Genomic DNA, 21,356 nt, shown 5'->3' with positions numbered 1-21,356 from the left:
AGAGTGTACAGTAGGGGACTCAGTACACAGCCTTGTGGAGAGCCGGTGTTGAGGCTGAGGGCTGAGGAAAGATGAGGCCCCACTCTAACTCTCTGTACACGGTCTGAGAGGAAGTCTCTGATCCAGCGGCAGGTGGTGGAAGGAAGTCCAATTTCCAGCAGTTTATCTATTAGTCTGTCCGGGAGTATCGTATTGAAAGCAGAGCTAAAGTCAACAAAGAGCAGCCTGGCGTAACGGCCCTGCACTTCCAGGTGAGAGATGGTGGTGTGGAGCGTTGTAGCAATGGCATCTTCAGTTGATCTGTTAGCTCTGTATGCAAACTGGAGCGGGTCGAGTGTGGGTGGCAGGCAGGACATGATGTGACGTCGGACCAGTTTCTCAAAGCACTTCATTATAACAGGTGTTAGAGCAACTGGTCGGTAGTCGTTGAGGCTGCTAATGTTAGTACGCTTTGGCAGTGGGACAATTGTGGCTGACTTTAGGCACGGCGGGATGCAGGACTGGGACAGTGAAGTGTTGAAGATCTTAGTGAAGACCCCAGCCAGCTGGTCTGCACACTCTTTTAGGACCTTTGCGGTTACCCCATCTGGTCCGGTGGCCTTCCTGGGGTTCACTGCCCTCAGTGTGCGCCTCACCTCATATTCCTGCACTATGAGGCTTGGGCTGCTGCTGTCCGATGTTTTTGCTGCTGCTGCCTCTGGTCCCTTCACCTCAAAGCGTGCGAAGAAGTGGTTCAGCTCCTCTGCAAGCTCCGCGTTACCCTCAGTCAACGTGGTATTGCCAGGTTTGTAGTTGGTTAAGTGCTGAACTCCCTGCCATACCTGTCGTGAGTTGTTGGTGGTGAAGTGGTCTTCGATCCTTCTCTTGTACGCTGCCTTGGCCTCTCTGATGCCTCTTTTCAACTGAGATCTGGCTGCACTGTACTGCATACCATCACCGGATCTAAAAGCGGCGTCACGTTGCTTCAGCAGGACCTGGACCTCTTTAGTCATCCAGGGTTTCTGGTTGGAATACACCCGGAGACGTTTGTCCACAGTGACACTGTTGACACAGAAGTTAATATATGAGAGCACTGATGTTGTGTGCTCTTCAAGGTCCTGATGTTCGAACACGCTCCAGTCCGTGTTTTCAAAACTGGGAATGCTCTAATGTCCCAGGCCTTGCTGTACACTACAAACTCAATGTGTCTCATGTCTCCCTTTATAGTAAATGGCCTGTATTTGTATAGCGCTTTACTAGTCCCTAAGGACCCCAAAGCGCTTTACACATCCAGTCATCCACCCATTCACACACTGGTGAGGGCAGCCAGCTACATTGTAGCCACAGCCACCCTGGGGCGCCCCGACAGAGGCGAGGCTGCTGGACACTGGCCTCTGACCACCACCGGTAGGCAACGGGTGAAGTGTCTTGCCAAAGGACACAACGACCGAGACAACCTTCTGATTACAAGGCGAACTCCCAACTCTTGAGCCACGATCGCCCCAATTTATAGAAATTGATTTAAAAAAAAACCGCAAAGTGGAATGTATGAAAAGCAATGAAAAAAACAAACAAAAAAAACCAAACACTACCATACTGTTTTTTAAAAGCTCTGGAATTTTCAGAAAGTAATTTCTTTGTTTAGGAAAGACTTTTCACTGAAACATACAGTACTTTATTTCTCGGTTATTTAAATGAAGGTACATGGAAACCTACATATGTGCAGTGAGCGATCTACTGCAGAAGGAAAGTAGAAAATCTGTAATGTGTGGAAAAGCAACTTTACTATATCCTCCAGAGAACAGAAGGGAAAAGAATCTTTCCATTGAACATTTTTTGTGATTTCCTTCCTCTTTGGAGCTAAAGATGGGCTCCCTTCCCTTTTTGCTAAAGCATATAGTTAGGGTTGGATCCTGTGACCCTGAATCCTCCCTTATTTATGCTGCAGTAGGTGTAGGCTGCTGGGAGATTCCCATGATGCATTGAGTGTTTCTTCTTCAGTCACCTTTCTCACTCACTATGTGTTAATAGACCTAACTGCACTGAGTCAAACTTGTTATTAATCTCTGGCATTTCCCTTTATACAAGACCTTCCCGGGATTCCCTTCCTGGATTGCGGTGAGTCTGCTTGAGTGTTTTAAGATGAAGAGAGTTGGATATTTGTTCCATTGGACCCCTGGAGCCCCATTCCCTCTTAGTGATCACTGTAAACCAGGGGTCGGCAACCCTAGGCACGCGTGCCACAGCTTGCACGCGAAGGGTTAACTGATGGCACGGCCATAGCTGGACTGGCCATTGGGCATACCGGGCATTTGCTCGGTGGGCCGATGATTTTTTATTTATTTTTTTGTAACAGTATAAACAATCAAAGGTGGTGGATTGGCCAGATGCTGGTGTCAGGAGTAGTGTCGTGGACGAGAGAAGGAGGACCCAATCGCTGGACTCACAGGCAGGTAGGTGAAGGTGGATGTTTATTGCCGAAGGAGTGAGCAAACAGTACAGAGGGAGGAAATGGCTGGCTGGCTGACTGAATGAATGAATGAATGAATGAATGAATGAATGAATGAATGAACAAAGGACTGGCTGGCTAACTGAACATACAGACGACACTAACATCAGACGTACATCAATGACACGACAAGGATCGGATGGAACTGAGGACTTAAATACACGCTGGGTGATGAATGATTAGAAACCGGTGAGTACGCAGCTGAACTTAGTCTGACTAATGATACATGGAAATAACTGGAACACAATACGCAGGCGGTATGCTGGCACAGAAAACACAGATGTGAAAATAAACTGAACATGACAAAACAGAAAACACTGGGTCAACGACCCAGGAACCCTGACAGCTGGCCGGTGTATAATAATAACTCAGTTGTTTGGTGGTGGCTGTGGTGTAGCTTCCACAGATTCAGTAACATTAGCAAGTGGTGGAGGCCAGCGGGTGGATGAGAGAAAGGGGAGGCAGGAGAGGAGAGACCCGAGGCGGCTGCCGGTCTGAGTGTCAGGTGAACTGAACTTCAGGTAAGAAATTATGACCTGCAGTCTATCTGGGTCAGATATAAACCAAGTTTAGGTGGAGTTTATTTTCGTTGTGCTGACTTTTTACAGTCAGTTACAATAACTCGTACTGCGTGCTAGCTAGCATGAACTTTATCTTATTCACAAGTTAGTAGAGTTGCCAACCGTCCCGTAAAAAGACAGAATCGTCCCGCATTCAGAGAAAATATTACGCGTTTCGTATTGAGCTGAAAAGAAACACAGTTTGTCCCGGACTTTAGCTAGGATGGAAAAAGACACAAAGGTGGAGTTATTCTGTGTCTTTACGCTGCACAGCTGCCTCTTCTCCTCTCATTCTCTCCCCTCTTTCTCCTGTTGCTATTTAATCATGAAACTGATCAATGATCATCTGATCGGCTTTTCTCTCTTGTTTGTTTATCGCCCACTTTGCACCAGAAAGAGGAAACCAGCGGATGTCGCGCTAAACAACAGCAGCGCGTTTAAGCTTGATCAGCTGTTGTTAGAATTTATTTAATATTAATTTCTAGTATCAGCTGATGTTTGCTGGAGCCACAGCTGCAAAAAAGCTGCTGGTCATGATATGGTTTGGTTATCTGGTGAGAGGGAAACATGAAGATGAAACCAGGAGATGTCCTTACTGAATCATCAGAGCTGAACAGTGATGGAGAAACAGGTTTACCTTTTAGGTGACATGAATGAGTTGAAGGGAAGTTATGAACTGTTTCTGAGAGACAAATAACACCAGGATCCTTTTTCTATGTAGCTGACAGCTGGTAACTGTGCAGGGGCGGGTCTAGCAAAGTGTTGCCAGGGGGGCCAGGTAGAGCATTAACAGGGAAAGGGGGGCACAAAGAAATACTTTTCTTTCTTATTCTCATTTAAAATGTCTGGCTGTTATTAAATAATTATCTGAAGCTTACAACCAACTTTTTATCTGATGTAAAATGTATAGAAATCATACATATATACCAACAAGACTGTACATCACTGTCACCACAGCATTTGTTTTCATTCAAAGGCTTTATGGCTTTAATACCTGGGGGGCCGGTCTCTAGTCAAAATGCCCGGGCCGATTTTTTTCGTCCCAGTCCAGCCCTGGGCACGACACGCAGTGAGTTAATCTGAGGAGGTGTATTAAAAAATAAATGGCCGCACCAGCGGTGCACATCGCAAATCAGCTCGCATAGTTGTGCCAATTCTTAATGACGGTGTCTTAGTTAACAGCCCCAACTACCAGATTAAACATGTAATTGGCTAAAAATAACTTTGCCTACTGGTGAGAGGGACGTTGTTAGCTTTCCACATTCCAACACTTCAAAAGTTTCAGGAGCTTTCCGCTCAGCACAGCATCAACACCGCGGAAATACACGGATACATCCGTAGACTCGAGACAGAATTCACAATGTGTTTTTGGGACTTTCAGGTGTTTGGACCAATGTTTTATTTTCTGATAAAACCAGAAAGCTTTAATGAGCAGCTAGACTTGTCTTGCATTAACTGGCTGAGTTAATGCCAGTTAATGCAACATGGAAGCAGCTGGAATCCACAGCTGTGCGTGTTCATGGAGCTGCATGTTCACCTGCTGGACATCACTACCTGACAGGTTTAACTGTCTTCAGAACATTGCAGAGGCCTTATTGACAGTGTTTGGCTCTACATGTCTGTGTGAGCAGATTTTCTCTCACATGAGTCCTCAGGTAGCCTCTGAATGCTGGACACTCGGAGACCTGAGTCTCTGAGTGGGAGACCAGAGATCACATTAACATGTGTATCTCTGTATTAACAAACATGCCATATTGGCCCAGTTTATTTTTCTTATCATTGTTGTGAGGAGACCATAAATGGCATTTGTATTTTCTGTTGTACAGTTCATTTGCTGTTATTGATAAAAAGTGTCTTTTTTTGTTTCAAAATAGCTGAAAACTATTCACTGATAGCTGCCAACATCTGCAGACAAATATAATTCTATAAAGTTGTTCTATATAGTGTGTAACTGTTAATATAGAGCGTTATTAAATTTATTGCTAATGCAATCATATGGCACACTGACTTCTGAGGAAATTTTAGATGGGACTCGTCATCAGAAAGGTTGCCGACCCCTGCTGTAAACAAACGCAACAAACTTGTGACATTATCGTGTCATTATGTCTTTAAGACATTCCTGTGTGTGTCATCTTGCTTTATTGAAAGATAGAGCTGGGAATCATCTGCATAGCAGTGAGGATTTATGCTACACCTTCCAATGATACTGGCTACAGGAAGAATATACAATGGATCCTTTTCCAGGCTAAATGAACATTTCCTAAATTAGTGATACACTATTTCCCCTCCAGCTTATGAACTGTAACCTGGGGCATTCTGGTACTAAGGGCAGATGTGGATAGTCATGTTCAAACATGGGGTTTGTTATGGAAAAAAACTGGATAGGACAGTCCAATGAGAAAACAGTGCTCAAGTTTAGACTGGGCAGGATGTTAGTGCCAGTCACACCCCTCCAGGTCATACTGAAGTCATGCATTAGCTTGCTCCCAACCTTACTCCCAACAGAAAAGCGACGTTCCATATTCCATACTCCTGTATTCGTCAGCAGGAGATTGGACTGCCTGGATCTCCAACCTTGACTCCTGTTCAATCAACAAAGCACTGAATTGTTATGGACCCTCTGAGTAGGGTGCTTACTGGAGACTGGGACCATATATTGCTTTCAGGCTGTGCCCAACCAACCTCTAAACTAGGTGCTTTCCTTCACCGGTTCCGGTTCCAACATAGGTTCAACATAGCTGCTGGGCTTGTGTGGGTGCACAAACCCTGTACAAACCCCTCCACCACAAAAAGTCGGTGATTTCAGATCAACACAACATTATGGGTAATTCAATGAGGACCAAAAAACTGCTTTCTGATGGAGACTTAATACACACGAGGTAATTTTTTGACTGAATATATTAAAAAATTATAAATTTATTGCCATTAAATTGTCAGTAAATATGGAAACTATCAAGTTCTTATATGCGATATGCCGAGGGCGTGTTTAATGGAAAACAATGCAGAGTTTTCCTGACCCACAGATTCGCCCCAACATCCACCTGACGTTGTCTTTTCCTGCTGTTATGTTAAATACTGCAGTGTATTGTGTTGAGGACATTTGCTGTAATCATGTTTAACAATTGGGTGGAAGGAGCTACTTGTAGAAATTAGCAAAGGGGTTGTAGCCCTTTAGTGCTCTTAGTAAAGGATTCATCAAGAACTTGGTCTCATCTCATTTAAACATCTAGAACTTCCTAATTTGGCCTTCTGCTTAGTACCAAGTGCAATATTTCCTACTATGACGAAGCATTTTATTCTATTTTGTACAGTATGTTATTCTACTTTATCTTATCCTTTTCTATTGTGTTTTTCTTAATTTTACTGCTCTTAACTTGCACTTTCTGCCGTGACCAAAACAATTATGCCTAATAAAGGTTTATCTTATCTTATCTTATAGACCTGTTATTTATGTGGCAGCATGAAATTGACAGTATGACCAGAGGTAAATTTTAAAGAACGTCAACAATGCTTCTCAATATAATGCTTCTCTTCAGTATCAGTTGATCCAAAAATGTGTCAGTTTCTGTTGAGAGTCACTCAGTCTTAGTTAAATTTTCCTTTTTCAGTTCGGTTTTTACTTCAGACTTAATGCGTATTTAAAAACAAAAAGAAAAAGTACTGAATACCACCGCTGAATGCTGCACATCATGCACACTGGTGTTTGTTTTATTTTATCTTTCCTGCTATTTTTTTTCATCCAATTTTATTTCTAATTTGTGTACCTTTCCACATTTACCATACAATTAAGGAGAGCCATGGGAGCAATTGTGGTAAAAGTGATGTGGAATTTTCTATAAGGAGCCTTTCCAAGAAAAATACTCTAACCCTTGAAACAGCATATCTTCATTATTGCATTTACGACCAAATGCGATGCAGCCTGTCGCAAGAAATATTCCAAAACACATTAAAGTCAAGAAGGCTCTGATAAGTGACTAATTGTGGATATGCAGGCGAGGTAGGGCACGTGGTAAACAAAAGGAGGATCTTATTGATTTCTCAGTGGGTTTTATGAGGCACACACAGGCCTCACACACACTGGCACAGTGCGATAAAGAGAACATTATTTTCTCTATGATTAGCTAAAGAAGATAAATGGTGTATAATCAGCCAATCAAAGGCATCATTTAACTGGTTCCCTCAAGGAAGCCTGGCCTGGTGTTCATAGATGGAGTTCTCTGCTTTGGAAGAAATGCATCACATCTATCTATGGAAAAGCTTACTCAAGATTTCACACATGATAACTGCCCACTGATAGCTCACATGATGACTGGGAGTAGGTCTGAGCACAGCAGTTAAATGGAATCACTGGCGTGGTTGTGCAGTGAGGAAGCCCCTGTGAGAAGAATGGGAATGTGTTTGTGCTAACATGTGCTGGAATGGAAAATGTAGGTATGCATTTGATGTGCTGATGCACAGACAAGTTACGCAAGCATATTGTGCAAGTAAACATTCTTTCAGCTGCATGCTGACAGATTGATGCAGTCTGCTGCCCTCTGTTGTCCACCTACAGCTCACTACACAGTTTTCTAAGCTTCAGAGCGCTCCAAAATTCACATGAAAGAAAATATAAAGAAATGTCATTCTAACATTTTGGAGAGACCGTAACGGCACATCAAATTTGGTTAACAAAGTGAAATATAGGATTTATAGGTTAAGAGGCAAACATAACCAAAAATAAATGTCACAAATGTACACATACAAAAATTAAAAACACTGTAGTTTAAACTAATAAATGGTCAGGACAAAAACAGACAGAGGAGGAAGCATTAGCAACGAGACAGCTTCAATCTGTGCTTTAATTAACATGTTAAGATGCACATTTTATTAAATAAAAATTACTATTAAACACTTATATAGATTATACACTCACTCGAAACACTGCATGGTCCGCAACAATATTCATATAGGTGGTATTAGTAAGTAAGTAAAGATCCTCCACACCACTGGAGCTCCACCTGGCTGAAGTGTTGGAGCCAGAGGTGTAGAGTGATGCTCTGCCACTTTTTGTTTGATTTATTTTTAAATAAATATTTTTTATATATTTATAGAAAATATAGAAGTTTATTTGCCTAATTTCAATAAAGAGGACTTTATATTGGAATATCAATGTTCACTTTTATTGAAACCACCTGTAGAGCAGCACATCACTAAAAGATGAAAAAAAGCACATCAGAGTGTTTCAGAAGCTGACCAGTGATAGGCCAGCTCACTGACTTTGATCTTTCATTGAGATGTAAAGAGGATGAAGCAGAGGAAGTGTGCTTTCTGGAAATACAGAAACCTCATCTTTTTATACAGTAATGTAACAGAATAATATTTAAAAGCTGCAGCCGAATGGAGAAGCCACAGAAAAGGCAGCAAACACATCTAAACATAAATCCAGTTGAATACTGAACAAACAGCCTTTTTTGCTGTGTTGTGGCTCACTTTGAAGAAATTTAGCTCCTAACCCTTTGACGAGATCAAAGCTGGGACCAAATAGCTGAGTTACCTCCGTTAAGGATCGGTGAGTACCTACTGGCTAGTGTTACAAACCATGACTGGAAATAAGTTTGATCTCCAGCTCACTTCCTCGATTTAATGGGAACCTCCGTTAAATAGAAACTGCTGCTAACAGCTTTGTGTCTGATCCCACTGGAAGGACCTGATGTTCCAGCATCGTAACCAGTCAGGCCCATATACCATCGCTGAAATGACCAAGCTGTTTTTGTGATGTCACAGCTCTGCAGCTCCTGGAAAAAGATAGCAAGTGGCCTCCAGAGATTTACCTTTTTAAGGCTTTTTAATGCACAGTTAACACTGTGAAAGTCTGTTTTAATGGAAACTATAACGTTTATCTAATTGAAACCATAGTGCGATGAAAAACTACAATTACAAATGATATTTTCCTTTGGTTTCACACGTCACACAAACCACAGCCTCATGGGTGAAAGTACTTTGGTTGACTCATCCAGCACAAACGCAACTTCATGTGTGGAGATCTGGTTGTTCTCACGTTGCAGTAAGAAGGTGGGTCCTGGCCACATATTTTTAGCTGTCTTGATAACCCTTTGAAGTTGAGACAGATAATCAGAAGTCACACCCCCACATGTGTGGGACGACGCCTCAATAGCCGGATGTGTTCGGGCTTCAGCAGAGAGGAAAGAGGCCACCCATGGCACACCAGTATCACTGCTCTACTGGCTGAGCAGTTTCCTAAACAAGCTTTCTATCATCTAGTCGCACAAACCACAGGGATGCACTGATTCTTCACTGTGCTCGTAGGCCTATTAAAGGCTTTCATTTGGGAGGGTATATTCAGGGAGGTTTAATCTAAATTCTGCTTCTACATTATTTTTGTTTGTGTATTCATTTTGAAATTTGTAAAAGAATAACAGACAAGCAGGCATTAACCACAGAAACTTACAGCTGAGAGAGCACAGCAGAGGACGTGCTGACCAACAGAATAGCAGGAGTAGGAATACAGTTACCAATAAAATGCACTAAATGTGCTATAATATTGACGAGACTGTAATATTTTATAAAGCTTTCAGCCTGTACTGTGTTGAGGCTACAGAGAAACGTCTGTGTGGGCTGCTGGGTGCTCCAGTCTTCATTACTGCAACAAAGACGGCATATGTCAAAGGAAGCAGGTAAGAAGAGTTGGTTTGTTGTGTATTGATATACACTATTCGAAGTGACTCTTTATTTCTGTGAATCTTTGCTATGAAACGTGTTAACTTGAGCTCAGAAACATAATAGACACATCGAGAGTATTTCAAGTACCAAGAAAATCTAAACGCTCCTTTTGTTGTTTTAGAGTAAGTCAGACTAAAAAGACCTCATAGAAAATAAAGTCACTTTCAGTTGGATTCAGAGGAAATGTTGGGCCTCTTCATTTTGTTTTCACAGCCTATGAATTCTTACTGCATAGTACCGACAAAATTCAACACAAGCAAACAAACACTCAGAGATCAGAGATCAGGTTTTTATGTTTGAGTAGAATTTGCAGTACCTTCTGCAAATACAACACATGTATATACTGTGTTTAGTTTTTATTTTTATTTATTGAATTATGTTAAAAAAAGATCGGCATCATCCTTTAGAATAATTTATTCTAGGATTCGGTAAAAAGCTCTTCTGACATTTTATGTTGGGTGATTTCACACCCAGTAACTGCAGTCTTAAAATATCAGTGTTATTATTCAGTAAAACCTCCTATCAGCCAAACTGTGGTGTTTGATTTTTACAGTGACCCCACCCTCTAGTTTCCAGTTGAACTGTCATCTATTGGAATGTATTAATAGGCTGGAGCGCACACTTTCCGGGTGGGAATACCACAGGGTGGAACACAGACGACGATGTTCCTTGTGGAGCAGCGGAAGAGGTGATAAAAACATTTCAGATAAGAAGTGCCTAATGTGTGCGGCACAGCTGTTTTTCTTCATAATATCTAAATTACTTTATAAGTGTATTAATAGTGGGACCTTCTGACACCAGTAGATGGGGATGTGGGTTCACTGTTGACTGAGGAACCAGCGGCCCAGCGTGTGACGGTGTTACTGACGTGGACAAACGCACTCTGACACTGTGACCTTTTATTGATCGTCAGTCAGTTTACAGATACAAACGTACATGCTGTGTGAGGCCAGCCTGCAGTTAACGCAGCAGGCTGAGTCAGTCCTGCACACCACACAGGAAATTGTCTAGTGTGTAAAAGAGAATGTGGCTTTTACCCTGAGATAATTACACAGTCAAATAAAAAAGATGCATCTGGTTACAAACTAAAGAGTATAACATGAAACAATAAAATGTAACCCCCCCTATAATAATACTGTCAGTGCTAGAATGACATCATCACTACTTTTTTGTGTGTTTTGAACTCATTTGATCAGATCACATATTCATAAATAATATACACCAAACGCTTGACCAAATCAAAAATTAGGTCCAAAACGGGCAAAATAATAATGAAAAAAAAACAACCCTGATGACATTAATTTACGTAGTTTTGCTTTTAGTATATTTTATGAGATGGGAGAAAAACGTTCTTCTTTCTTTTTTTAATTGGAGAAACGCTCCATTTCCCCTTTGTGTTGCCCAGCTCTGTGGATATGTCACTAACATTTATCATTTACATGTGAAATATGCCAAATCACAAAAAATACCAAGTGAAATAAGCATACGATACCAAAATAAATATCCTTTATTTGATTTTTTTTTTATCTAAAACTATTGAAAGATTATTTTTTAAACTACACAAATAAAGATTGAAATTGAACGATTTATACTGCTTCCTAGACTTCTGAGACCATTTGTTCTCATATATTCATTTTGTCAGTTTTGGACCTTATCTATGGAAAAGTGGCCGCTATGCATCGTGTGATGTCACCACAGCCACATCACCATCCTGGTGCTTGAGTGTGCCGTATTCTCCCGGATGACAGCTTTTCAGGCCGTTGTAGCATCTCCCTCTCTGTAATGTGAAAATCTCTCAGCTCCTGTGCTGACATATCAGTGAAGTGAGAGGAAAAAACAACACAATCTTACAGTTGTATCTTAAAGCCAGCCAAAGGTGCGAAACATCACCAAAAGGGTAATGAGGGAATAAACCAATAACCGAGACCAGCCAACGTCTATACACACAGTTGAACAGACACTAATAGTGCGAGTGTATAAAAGCTAAATTATGTTTGCTAGAGTGAAGCTGAAAAATACATACGTAGAAATACAAGGTTTTTCAGGAAACATTACTTTCAAGGAAACATAGCAGAGAGCCTGCCATGATAGGAATAATTCAATCTTTGGCAATATTCTACAAGATTCCTAGATCATGCTTTAACCTTTAGAGGCATTACAAAAATCTAAACGCCAAAAATGTTTAGCACCATATGAAATGTCTAGTCTCTGTCTGTCTCTTTGGTATTACATAGTGCTGGGTGTTATGAAGACGTGAATCTTGGCCAAGAATGAAGTGAACGTCCCTTGCCTCAGCAGCTTCATTTCCACGTCTATCAGGAAGTCTTTGGGCTCGCGGACCTTTCTCTGCAGGTAGACGGCACCTGTGAAGCTGTTCAGCTTGCGTGTGCTGAAGTATCCCTCTTCATTCCCCTTTCTGATGCTAATGACAATATGATCTCCAGAGTAGGCTGGGTTAGGGCCAATTCGGAAGATCTGAGCTGGAATGATGATGTTGGTCTCATACGTGAGCTGGTAGTAAGTGATCCACAAGGGAGAGTTCTTACAGTCTAAGGAACTGGCGGGACAGTTGATCCGCTCACAGCGTCTGAAAATGAGCCAGGGAAGATGGTGAGAAGACGTAAGCAAAACATTGTTTGGACACTGTGCTGCTCACTGAACACTCAACACACAAAATGTCTTGACATTACGTTTGTGAACTGGCATCGAATAAATAGAAGTGATCCTATAGAACCAATTCTAGATAACGCATCATCTGTGCAAGGGTGGAAAAGGGATATAAGACGGGTAGGGAAGAGATGCCGTTTCTACTGATGGTTTCTTGTTAATCATCACAGACCATGTCAGTAAGCTACAGCAGCCTCTGGGCTTTCAAGACTGTGGGGGCCCATAGAGGTGAAAATCAATGTAAGAAATAACCAGCAAATATGAAAATACTATAAAAGCACATAAAACACAGCAAAATTTGAATAAAACAATGGAAGTAGAAAAAAAACAAATGTCACAGAAGACAACTGCCATGTTTTTGGGGACGTGACGGACCACCTGGGAAAGTGACACATGCCATATGAGGGATCCCACTGTGCTTTAACTACATGATTCATATATTACTGTAGATATATGTTTGCTATGAGCTGTTTACTGTCAGCTTGCCACATCTGCAGCTGTTCCATCACCTCAAAAACACGTCTGTTGTGTGGGGTGTTTTGTGAGAGCTTTTGCAGCATTTTCGTCTTCTTTCCTTGTCTATTTTTCAACATCCGTTGTGTTTATGCAGCATTTTTCTTCTTCTGCATTTGTTGCAGTGCCTTTCCCCTCTCTACACTCCCTGAACATTTTGAACCAAGCTGCAGCGTGATGCAAAATCATTTGCTTCTTAAAGCACATGTGATTTTTCCATTGCTACTGGAGTGCTATTGAAAAGAGGTAGCATGTAGCAGCACTGCTCTTTCACATCACTGCCCCCTGCTGCAAGGATTCCATAATAACATAGATGAAGACTGTGGATGCCAGTGGAAATCAGAAGCCTTTGTGGGTCTTTCCCACAGTGCAATCTGAAGCTCCGTGACTGTTTATCCATCACACATCAGGATTTACAGCCTGGAGTTATCGTTGTAGTGCACCGTAATATTTGCACAACTCACATCAAGACAAGAGTGCCTAGGAACCTAATACGGGAAGACCAAGACACATTTTAATCTCAGCTGTCTGTCCGTGACTGCCAAGTCTGCTCATGAATGAAAGATGTCTCTCCATGGGGAGCCAAGAGATGTCACACTGAGGGTAATAAGGTGTCTCTAGGTAACACTGATAAGACGTCTCTTGTGGGCTGACAGGGGAGTGAGTGTGTGTGTGTGTGAGTGTGTGTGTGTGGTGTTGCTGTTCAGTGGAGCGTAGAGCAGGGAGAGCTGCAGAGACGGCTCTGGGAAGCACCGAGCTGATCAAAGCCATCTGACTTCTTCACACAGCGGATGTGAATCATGTTCAGTTAAACAAGCTCACAGCTAACAAGGCCCTTCTGTGCAGAACACTGCGCTGTACGCACATCGATGTATAATGTTTCACAGCCTGAGAGGATCTGGACAGAAACCGTATACACAGATATAGGCCAATGCAGCTGGAGACTGCAAAAACAAATTTTATTGGACCTGTTTACAAAGACAACTCAAATATGGAAACTTATAATACCCTGATGTTCTAATGAGCCTTAACCTCGGCATACTTTGATGTAGTAAAAACCTGACTCTGAGCCAAAAGCGTAAAACTTTAGCAGGGGAGAAAATATAAATCTGACTCACGTGTTTGACACTTTCTTGTAGTGTTGAGGGCAATCAAAGGAGAGACACCTGAAGCCTCCCTGAAGGTTGTAGCAGGTCTGCCCAGTGGAGCAGTTGTGGGTGCCAGTTGTGCACTCATCAATATCTGGAAAAAGAGCCAACAATAAATCTAATAAATATCATCATTTTGATATGATAGACTTTTGTGACCTAATCTGAATGATGCAACTGATGATCAACTCCAAGAATAGGAGACAGACACAGTCTAAATGCAACGTGTCTGGATACACTCATTATTCAGAATGACCTGCACTACTCTGAAACTGTGTGGGTGTCCTACTGGAACAGCCGCATGGCTGGGTGTTGGTACCAGTGCAGGCTGGAGCACCCTGTCCAGTCCCATTACCACCAAAAATGATCACAGTTGCAAATCTGCATCAACAGCTCAACCTCAGTCGACTTCAGCCAGTTGCAGCACGGTGATGTTGAGCATACGGTGTTTAGACTACAATGACTAAAACCAATCATAGAATAGATTTGGTTGTTCTACACAATGAAAACAATGCAGTGAGAAATGCATCTGATCTAAGCAGAGACTAAACATGTTTATGACATAAAACATTGTTGTCATCTGTCATTGATGATGATTGGGATGCAAATACAGGCATCCCTGTATTTGCATCCTCTTGGCACTGTGTATGTAATCATAAAGTGGGAAAACTTTGAGTTAGGTTTGCTGTCAAAATTCCACAAGAGTAACAAAAAATCCATTAACTTGGCAAGAAAGGAAATTTCCATAAATCTCTAGCACCAAATTGAACCACTGTTACACTTGTCAAACAATATCAGTTAATAAGGGCTATACAATATGAGCAAAAGTTATACAGTAGTGCAGTTTGAATTTAAGGATTAATAAGTTAAGTGAAAATTGGGTAGAAAAGGGAGAAACTCATTAAACCCATAGGTATGCATAGGTAGAGCAGTAAATGTTCTCTCCCAGATTCAGATTTAGTGTGCTGCTGTTTGCGTAGGGCAGCACGGTGGCGCGGTGGTTAGCACTGAGAAGAGTTTGATTTCACCAACTAGCCGGGCTTTTCTGGAGCTTGCACGTTCTCCCCATGTTTGCGTGGGTTCTCTTCAGGTACTCCAGCTTCCTCCCACAGTCCAAAGACATGCAGTTAGTGGGGTTAGGTTGATTGGAAACTCATAGGTGTGAATGTGAGTGTGAATGGTTGGCAATTTCTATGTGTTAGCCCTGCGACAGACAGGTGACCTGTCCAGGGTGTACCCCGCCTCTCGCACTGTGGGTAAGTAGAAGAGAATGGATGGATGGATGCTGCAATTTGCTCAATCTATTCTTTAACAGCCTGTCACACTAAGTGTACCCACTGCATTTTTAACAAGATTTCTTTGACTTTTTTCTATATCTATTAATGTAGTTACTACATGCATATAACAGCACTGACAGAAAGGTTTTCAATGCTCCAGTCAAACAGTACAAAAATGTAACCTGCATCAGGTCCAAGAAGACGATTACTGTATATATCAGCCTCACCTTTGCAGGTGCGTCCGTTGGCAGCCATGACATATCCATGAGGTGGACAGGCACACTGATAGCTGCCTGCAGTGTTAACACACTGGAAGGCACAGAGGTTTCCGATGCTCTGGGAGCACTCGTCAATATCTGTGTAAAACACACACATGCACATCTCGTCACTGTGATTAAACTGTGAGGAAAGAAAGGTTCAAAAGCAGTCGGGCTTTTCAGCTTTATCTCGAGCATTGTGTGTATCTTATGTGGAACATCAACTACAACTTGGCATCAGGAGAAGTTCTCTGCAGCTGGAACATCAGCCCCTTTTATGGGAAATTTATACCAACACATTTACCTCTGTTTTATAGAAAACCGTTCCTGGGTAGGTTATTTTGGTATTGATTGTCCTGTCTGATTTCATACATCACTCATCCGATTTCTCTACTGTGAAACTAACAGCAAGAGAACGACAGTCTAATTTTAAAGGTGTTCTATGTATTCATCATTTGAAGCATGTTTTTCTGTTGTTGGCTTTCCTGACACAACCCCAAAAAGGACGTGTGTCTTCAGCAGGAGTTGAACCAGCAACTGTGTAAACCACTATAATGCAGCTATAGTGTATTATATATGTAAGTGCAGTCTGTGTATGGTTTTGGATAATAGAAACACTTCAGTAAATGCAGCTGAGGTTCACAACTCTCTGAGTAAATCACAAGTGTTTGTGGGCAACTATTTGTTAAATTTCACACATGTATCTAATTAGATGTGTCTAAATGTGTTGACTGTAAATCACATAAACTGTAGGAATAGAGCAGTATGCTGGACTGAGGTCTCCATCGATCTCTCTGAAGTGTTTCTACCACACTGGCAACCTTGGAAGAAAATACCTTCACAGGTGTGCCCATCATCTTTCAGGTAGTAGCCTGGGCGACAATAGCATTGATATGAGCCATAGATGTTGGCACACTCCTGGCTACAAGGGTTTTGGTCACACTCATTTGTATCTGAGCACAGAAACAAAAAAATACAATCATAAAATTGGACATAAACGTGTAAATATTTATGCAAGCTGTATGTTAGGAGTTAGATAGAAAAAACAAATATTTGTATGTATATGTTGTAATGTTGCTGCCTCCCCAAACACCTTTGCTGCTCTAGTCATTTATCCAAGACACTTTGTTCAAGACAAGTAACTTGAAAAAAATCGATCTTAAAAGCGATAATCAAAACCCAATGATATCCTTCAGGCAAGCGTTTATCTATAAACCTCGATGAACACTAAGCTTCACCTTCGGAACAGAAACATTTACATCTGGATTAAGTTCCTTCAGTCACGTCTGTGACAAGCTGGACATAACGTGAATCATGACCGGCTTTGCTCTCTGAAGCACAGTCACATCTCCAGCATGCTGACGACTGACAGCACCTGAACCAGGAAACTATTATTATTACTCTTATCCCAGAGATGGAGACTAAATTAAATGCCAATGGAAAATAGCCTTTATTGATAACAGTGACTTACAAAGGAGACATAAACAGTTTCTCATCAATATACTTAATCTCCAAAGTCTGTGCAAAGACTACTTTTGCCTTTTGATGCTGATGTTGTGCCCGGAGGCTCGCCTCTGTGATTTAAGTTCTTCATGAAGAACATTTACACACTGTCTAAACAAGGTGGCATTTAAATTTTCAATATGTCAGAGGAACAAACTGTCTAGCTTACCTTCGCAGTTCTTGCCGTCGAATGCGAGGGAGAAGCCAGCTGTGCATGAGCAGCGGTAGGAGCCTGGGGTGTTTTCACACTTCTGGGCGCAGAGCCTGCCAGAATAGCGCCAGCACTCATTTACATCTGTCAGTACAAAAACAGGAGCTATTAGGCAGCAGATAGCCTTGAGGCCCACCAAGGACTCAACACACATACTCGATGAGCTTCCCTTGAAGGCCATCCCTCTTTTAAGCCAGCTTTCTTTTGATTGGCTGCTTCTCAGAAGCTTAAGGTTTGTCCAAACACCTATTGCGTGGGACTTTTGATGAATAGGAATACACACAATTGTAATACACGACAACAAAAACTAAAAAAATAACATATTAGGTCAACACTGAAGTAACTACAGCATACGCTCCAATTTCCTGAAAAATAAAACCCAGTTAAATATGACTTTCTTAAAATAAACACTCAATATTAAATATTATTGGCTAATTCTTCACAATTTGTTCAGTTAATTCAGATCAATTCAATTTCAGTTATGTAGTTCAAAATCCCGTTCATTTTACCGTGTCATTATTTATTTAACAAGAAATGGAGCAAAATGCAGAAACAGTGAGTAAAAAACGAAGCACATGCCGTGATTCAGTACCTTGTAGAACCATCTTTAACAACAATAACTTCAAGTAATCATTGTCTACATCACTTTATTAGTCTCTCATATTCTTTTTTATAACGTTGCTTCAGTTCATTGAGATTTGCTTACACACAGCTGTCGTAAAATTACAGTGTGTAAAATGTCAGCTGAGTTCTGCTTTCGTACTCTTTAGAACATTTAAGCCTGCTTGCTGACATCTGCCTGGAGACTGGACGGTTGCATGTCTAATCTGCTGACAATTAATAATTATGAGAATTATGAGAATATCAGGAATAAATATGCTTTATGTTTCGTCCAAGAATTGAAATCCACAAATAATAAGCATTTTTTACAAATGATAGGCTGAAAGTGTAGAAAGTGTTATCCAACCCAGTTTGGTCAAATCTGACATCATAACAGAAAAGCTCTGATTCAGTGAGCCGACGTTTGCACCCATAGCTTCTCTGGTTTCAAAAGTGCTCGATAAAGTGAACCTTCAGTCTGAACATCTTCACTTGCAGACGTCACACAGTGATACGTACCAGTGCAGACTTTGCGTAAGGCGTTATACTGGTAGCCTGTCTGGCAGTCGCAGCGGTAGCTGCCGGGGAGGTTGTGACAGATCTGGCCCACTCCACAGCGGTGCGTCCCCATCTGACACTCGTCAGTGTCTACGCAGGCAGAAAGAAAGATGAAGCACTTCAACAGTGACCCACTGAGCACCCGAGAGGGTATAACTTAAACACAGCTAAGGCTTGTTACAGTCCAAAAAGACCAGGCATCAATGTTCTCACTCTCTGGGTATTATTATTTTGTTATTTATGTTTTTAAAATGTGTGGCGTGGGTGTGGTCCTTGGCCAGCTGCAGAGGAGGCGTGACGCAGTGAGCTCCCGGGGCGGCGCAGGGGCGGGGTGAACAGGTGTGCTGGGATCTGACAGTGATTGTGTCTCTTTATGTGTTGGCAGTGACAGACGGAGACGGAACGTGACAGCAGAGAAAGAGAGCGCGGAGTATATGTGTCCACTACAACCCGAGCTTAATAAAAAGTTCTGCACTGTCAAAAGTCGCTCCGGCTGGTATTTCTTGGGTCCACCGTTACAAAATGATTTTTATTTTTAAATTATTTTGGAAAATAATTGTTGGTGTGTATCAGAATAAATATTTTCTTGGGAGAACAATTTATTAAAAACAACAATTACAGACCACTTAGGGTTAGTTTAGGGAACCAGTGAGTATTTCAGACAATGGGCACAATAAAGCTTAATTAGTCAATTTCCTTATTTGTGTGTAATACTTTTAAAAATATGGGGGAGTGGTGTGAAGATAGAAAAATGAATGAGTAGGAAGCAAGATTTTAAATAGCAGGGACAACGGCAGGCCAGTGGGATGGGAGCTAAAACTGGATCTATCCAATACAGAATCACTACTATGGTAGAGTAAATGGCACATGTTTGCAGACAAGTCGGCGTCATCAACATACAGCACAGGCAACGACTGCAATCTGCTTGCGACCAAAGTAAAGTCACAAGGAGGTTTCTGATACAGCACTCCCTTTATGACTCTTGGCGGCGACATTTCCTCTTGCTCATCGACATCTTGATCAAACAATCACTCAGTACTTGCATTGTCATTTATAAGAATACAATTAAATGAAGCATAATTTGACACCATTTAAGAACTGCATGTAAGCTGAACAAGATTTAGTTGTTCTCATTTTAAGTCTGTCTTTTTGAGCAGTTTTGAGTACCAAAGCAGCAACTGAGTGAGAGCATTGATGCATGGTCTTTTAGAAAAACTCTTGTGCCACAACTGTACGATGACCTTTAACTGAAAGAATAGAAGTGATTATAAATAATATTCACTCTTGCATTTTTCCTGGTTGTATCTAATCGATTGAACCTGTGTCTTGGTCAACAACAGGGCCATCAGTGCTTTCATTCACACCTTTCCACAACACCATCGTCCTGTGTGAGTGGTGCATGTTGTGCTAAACCTCACCAACACACTTGGCTCCATCAGGGCTGGCGTGGTAACCATGGCTACACATCACAATCTTCTTCTGGCACGTGTAGGAGCCAACGGTATTGATACAGTTAAAGCCTGAACTGCAGGGCTCAGTCAGGCTGCTGCACTCGTTTATATCTGCAGAGTCAAAAAGATCAAGAATGAAGCTGTGACTGCGCGGAGGCTCAATCCTGATAGGCTTAAGATTACTTCAATTCAATTTTATTTATACAGCATCAAATCACACCAACAGTCTTCTCAAGGTGCTTTGTATTGTAAGGTAGACCCTACAATAATACATACAGAGAAAATCCTCCCACCCTCAGACAGATCTGTGATGTATGTGCAGTCATCTGCAGGGAGACATTACCACTGATGATTACTTGCTCTGCTTTGGCTGTAGATCAGCCGAGGTACACGGGGCAGTTTTATGACATCAGGAGCACCCAGAGGTGAATATTATGTTTCGCTCATTTTGCAGTGATGCTGCCCTGCACGGTACTGAGAAAAGTGCAAGTAATCCAAAGAAAATTGGATTACATTCTGTTTAATCTTTGTGTTAGTACAGTGATTTGTGTTGAAGTGAGCTCAGGAACAAGAGAAAATCTGAAGTCTTGTCAAATACTTTTTCACAGGTACAGCGTGACATCTTGCTATGATAAAGAATCCTTTAAAAAAATTCCTGAATCCAGTGGTGAGCTCAGCTTAATGCTCTGAGGGCTAAGTCATCATCAGCGCTTTCACCAACCCTAATGCTAACTCCAGAATATGTCACTTCTGTTACATTACTCTCACAAGAATCAAGAATTAAGAAGTAAATGCAAATCCATAAGTTTTTGGGTAGCCTTCCTACCAAACAGATACAGAAGTGAGCTAATTGCATAAAGTGCTCGGCAGAGGTAAGAGCTTTTACCACTCATGGACCACTGTGTCTTATCATGTGTGTAAACTGTGTCAGAAAGATGACTTTACTATACATAGACTGATCAAACGTATTGTTGTGCATAATCACTGCCCCAAAAGACCCATGTTAGCAATCTCTTGATATCAGTCACCAGCAATGCCATCGGAGGTTAGGTGTATGTTCTTACTTTGGTTAACCTTTTAACCCCCCTTTCACCTATTTGGAACACTCAGAAAGCTTTACATAACACAATAACTGTAATGCAAAAATGAAGAAAAGACACTTGATTTAAAATCTTGTAGTTTGAAACTCTTGAGAAATATCAAGATAGTTAAAGCCTGGTTAAAAGACAGTTAAATATCAAGAGTCCGAGTAGTACTGCAGCATGGAAAAACACACAGACACAGGCACAATGCAGAGTAAGTTTGATGGATGGCTCTGCTAAAGAGGCTCATTTTGCTTAAGATTTGTCCTTACAAAGAATAGGACCAACTCTATCAGCTGTTTACTGGTCCTGAGTTAGGAT

At 41.5% G+C, this 21,356-nt stretch overlaps 1 protein-coding gene across 2 annotated transcripts in view; it reads right to left on the bottom strand.

Annotated features, from left to right (window-relative positions):
• Nucleotides 1-10,652: 10,652 nt before the first annotated feature.
• Nucleotides 10,653-21,356, bottom strand: part of fbln2 (fibulin 2) — a 77,250-nt gene continuing 66,546 nt past the window's right edge. For both annotated transcript variants that reach the window (XM_026169063.1, XM_026169064.1), the window contains exons 11-17: nucleotides 19,921-20,064; nucleotides 18,464-18,592; nucleotides 17,303-17,428; nucleotides 16,467-16,583; nucleotides 15,601-15,729; nucleotides 14,067-14,190; nucleotides 10,653-12,355 (exon numbers count right to left, since the gene is read on the bottom strand). In XM_026169063.1, coding sequence (XP_026024848.1) covers nucleotides 11,995-12,355; nucleotides 14,067-14,190; nucleotides 15,601-15,729; nucleotides 16,467-16,583; nucleotides 17,303-17,428; nucleotides 18,464-18,592; nucleotides 19,921-20,064 — 1,130 coding nt within the window. In that variant the 3' untranslated portion in view covers nucleotides 10,653-11,994. The remainder of the gene's footprint in view (nucleotides 12,356-14,066; nucleotides 14,191-15,600; nucleotides 15,730-16,466; nucleotides 16,584-17,302; nucleotides 17,429-18,463; nucleotides 18,593-19,920; nucleotides 20,065-21,356) is intronic.

The sequence above is a fragment of the Astatotilapia calliptera genome, chromosome 5 (genome assembly GCF_900246225.1).
Source record: "Astatotilapia calliptera chromosome 5, fAstCal1.2, whole genome shotgun sequence".
Classification (NCBI taxonomy): Eukaryota; Metazoa; Chordata; class Actinopteri; order Cichliformes; family Cichlidae; genus Astatotilapia; species Astatotilapia calliptera.
Note: the sequence above shows the minus strand (reverse complement) of the source record. Positions and strands in the feature narration are given on the sequence as shown.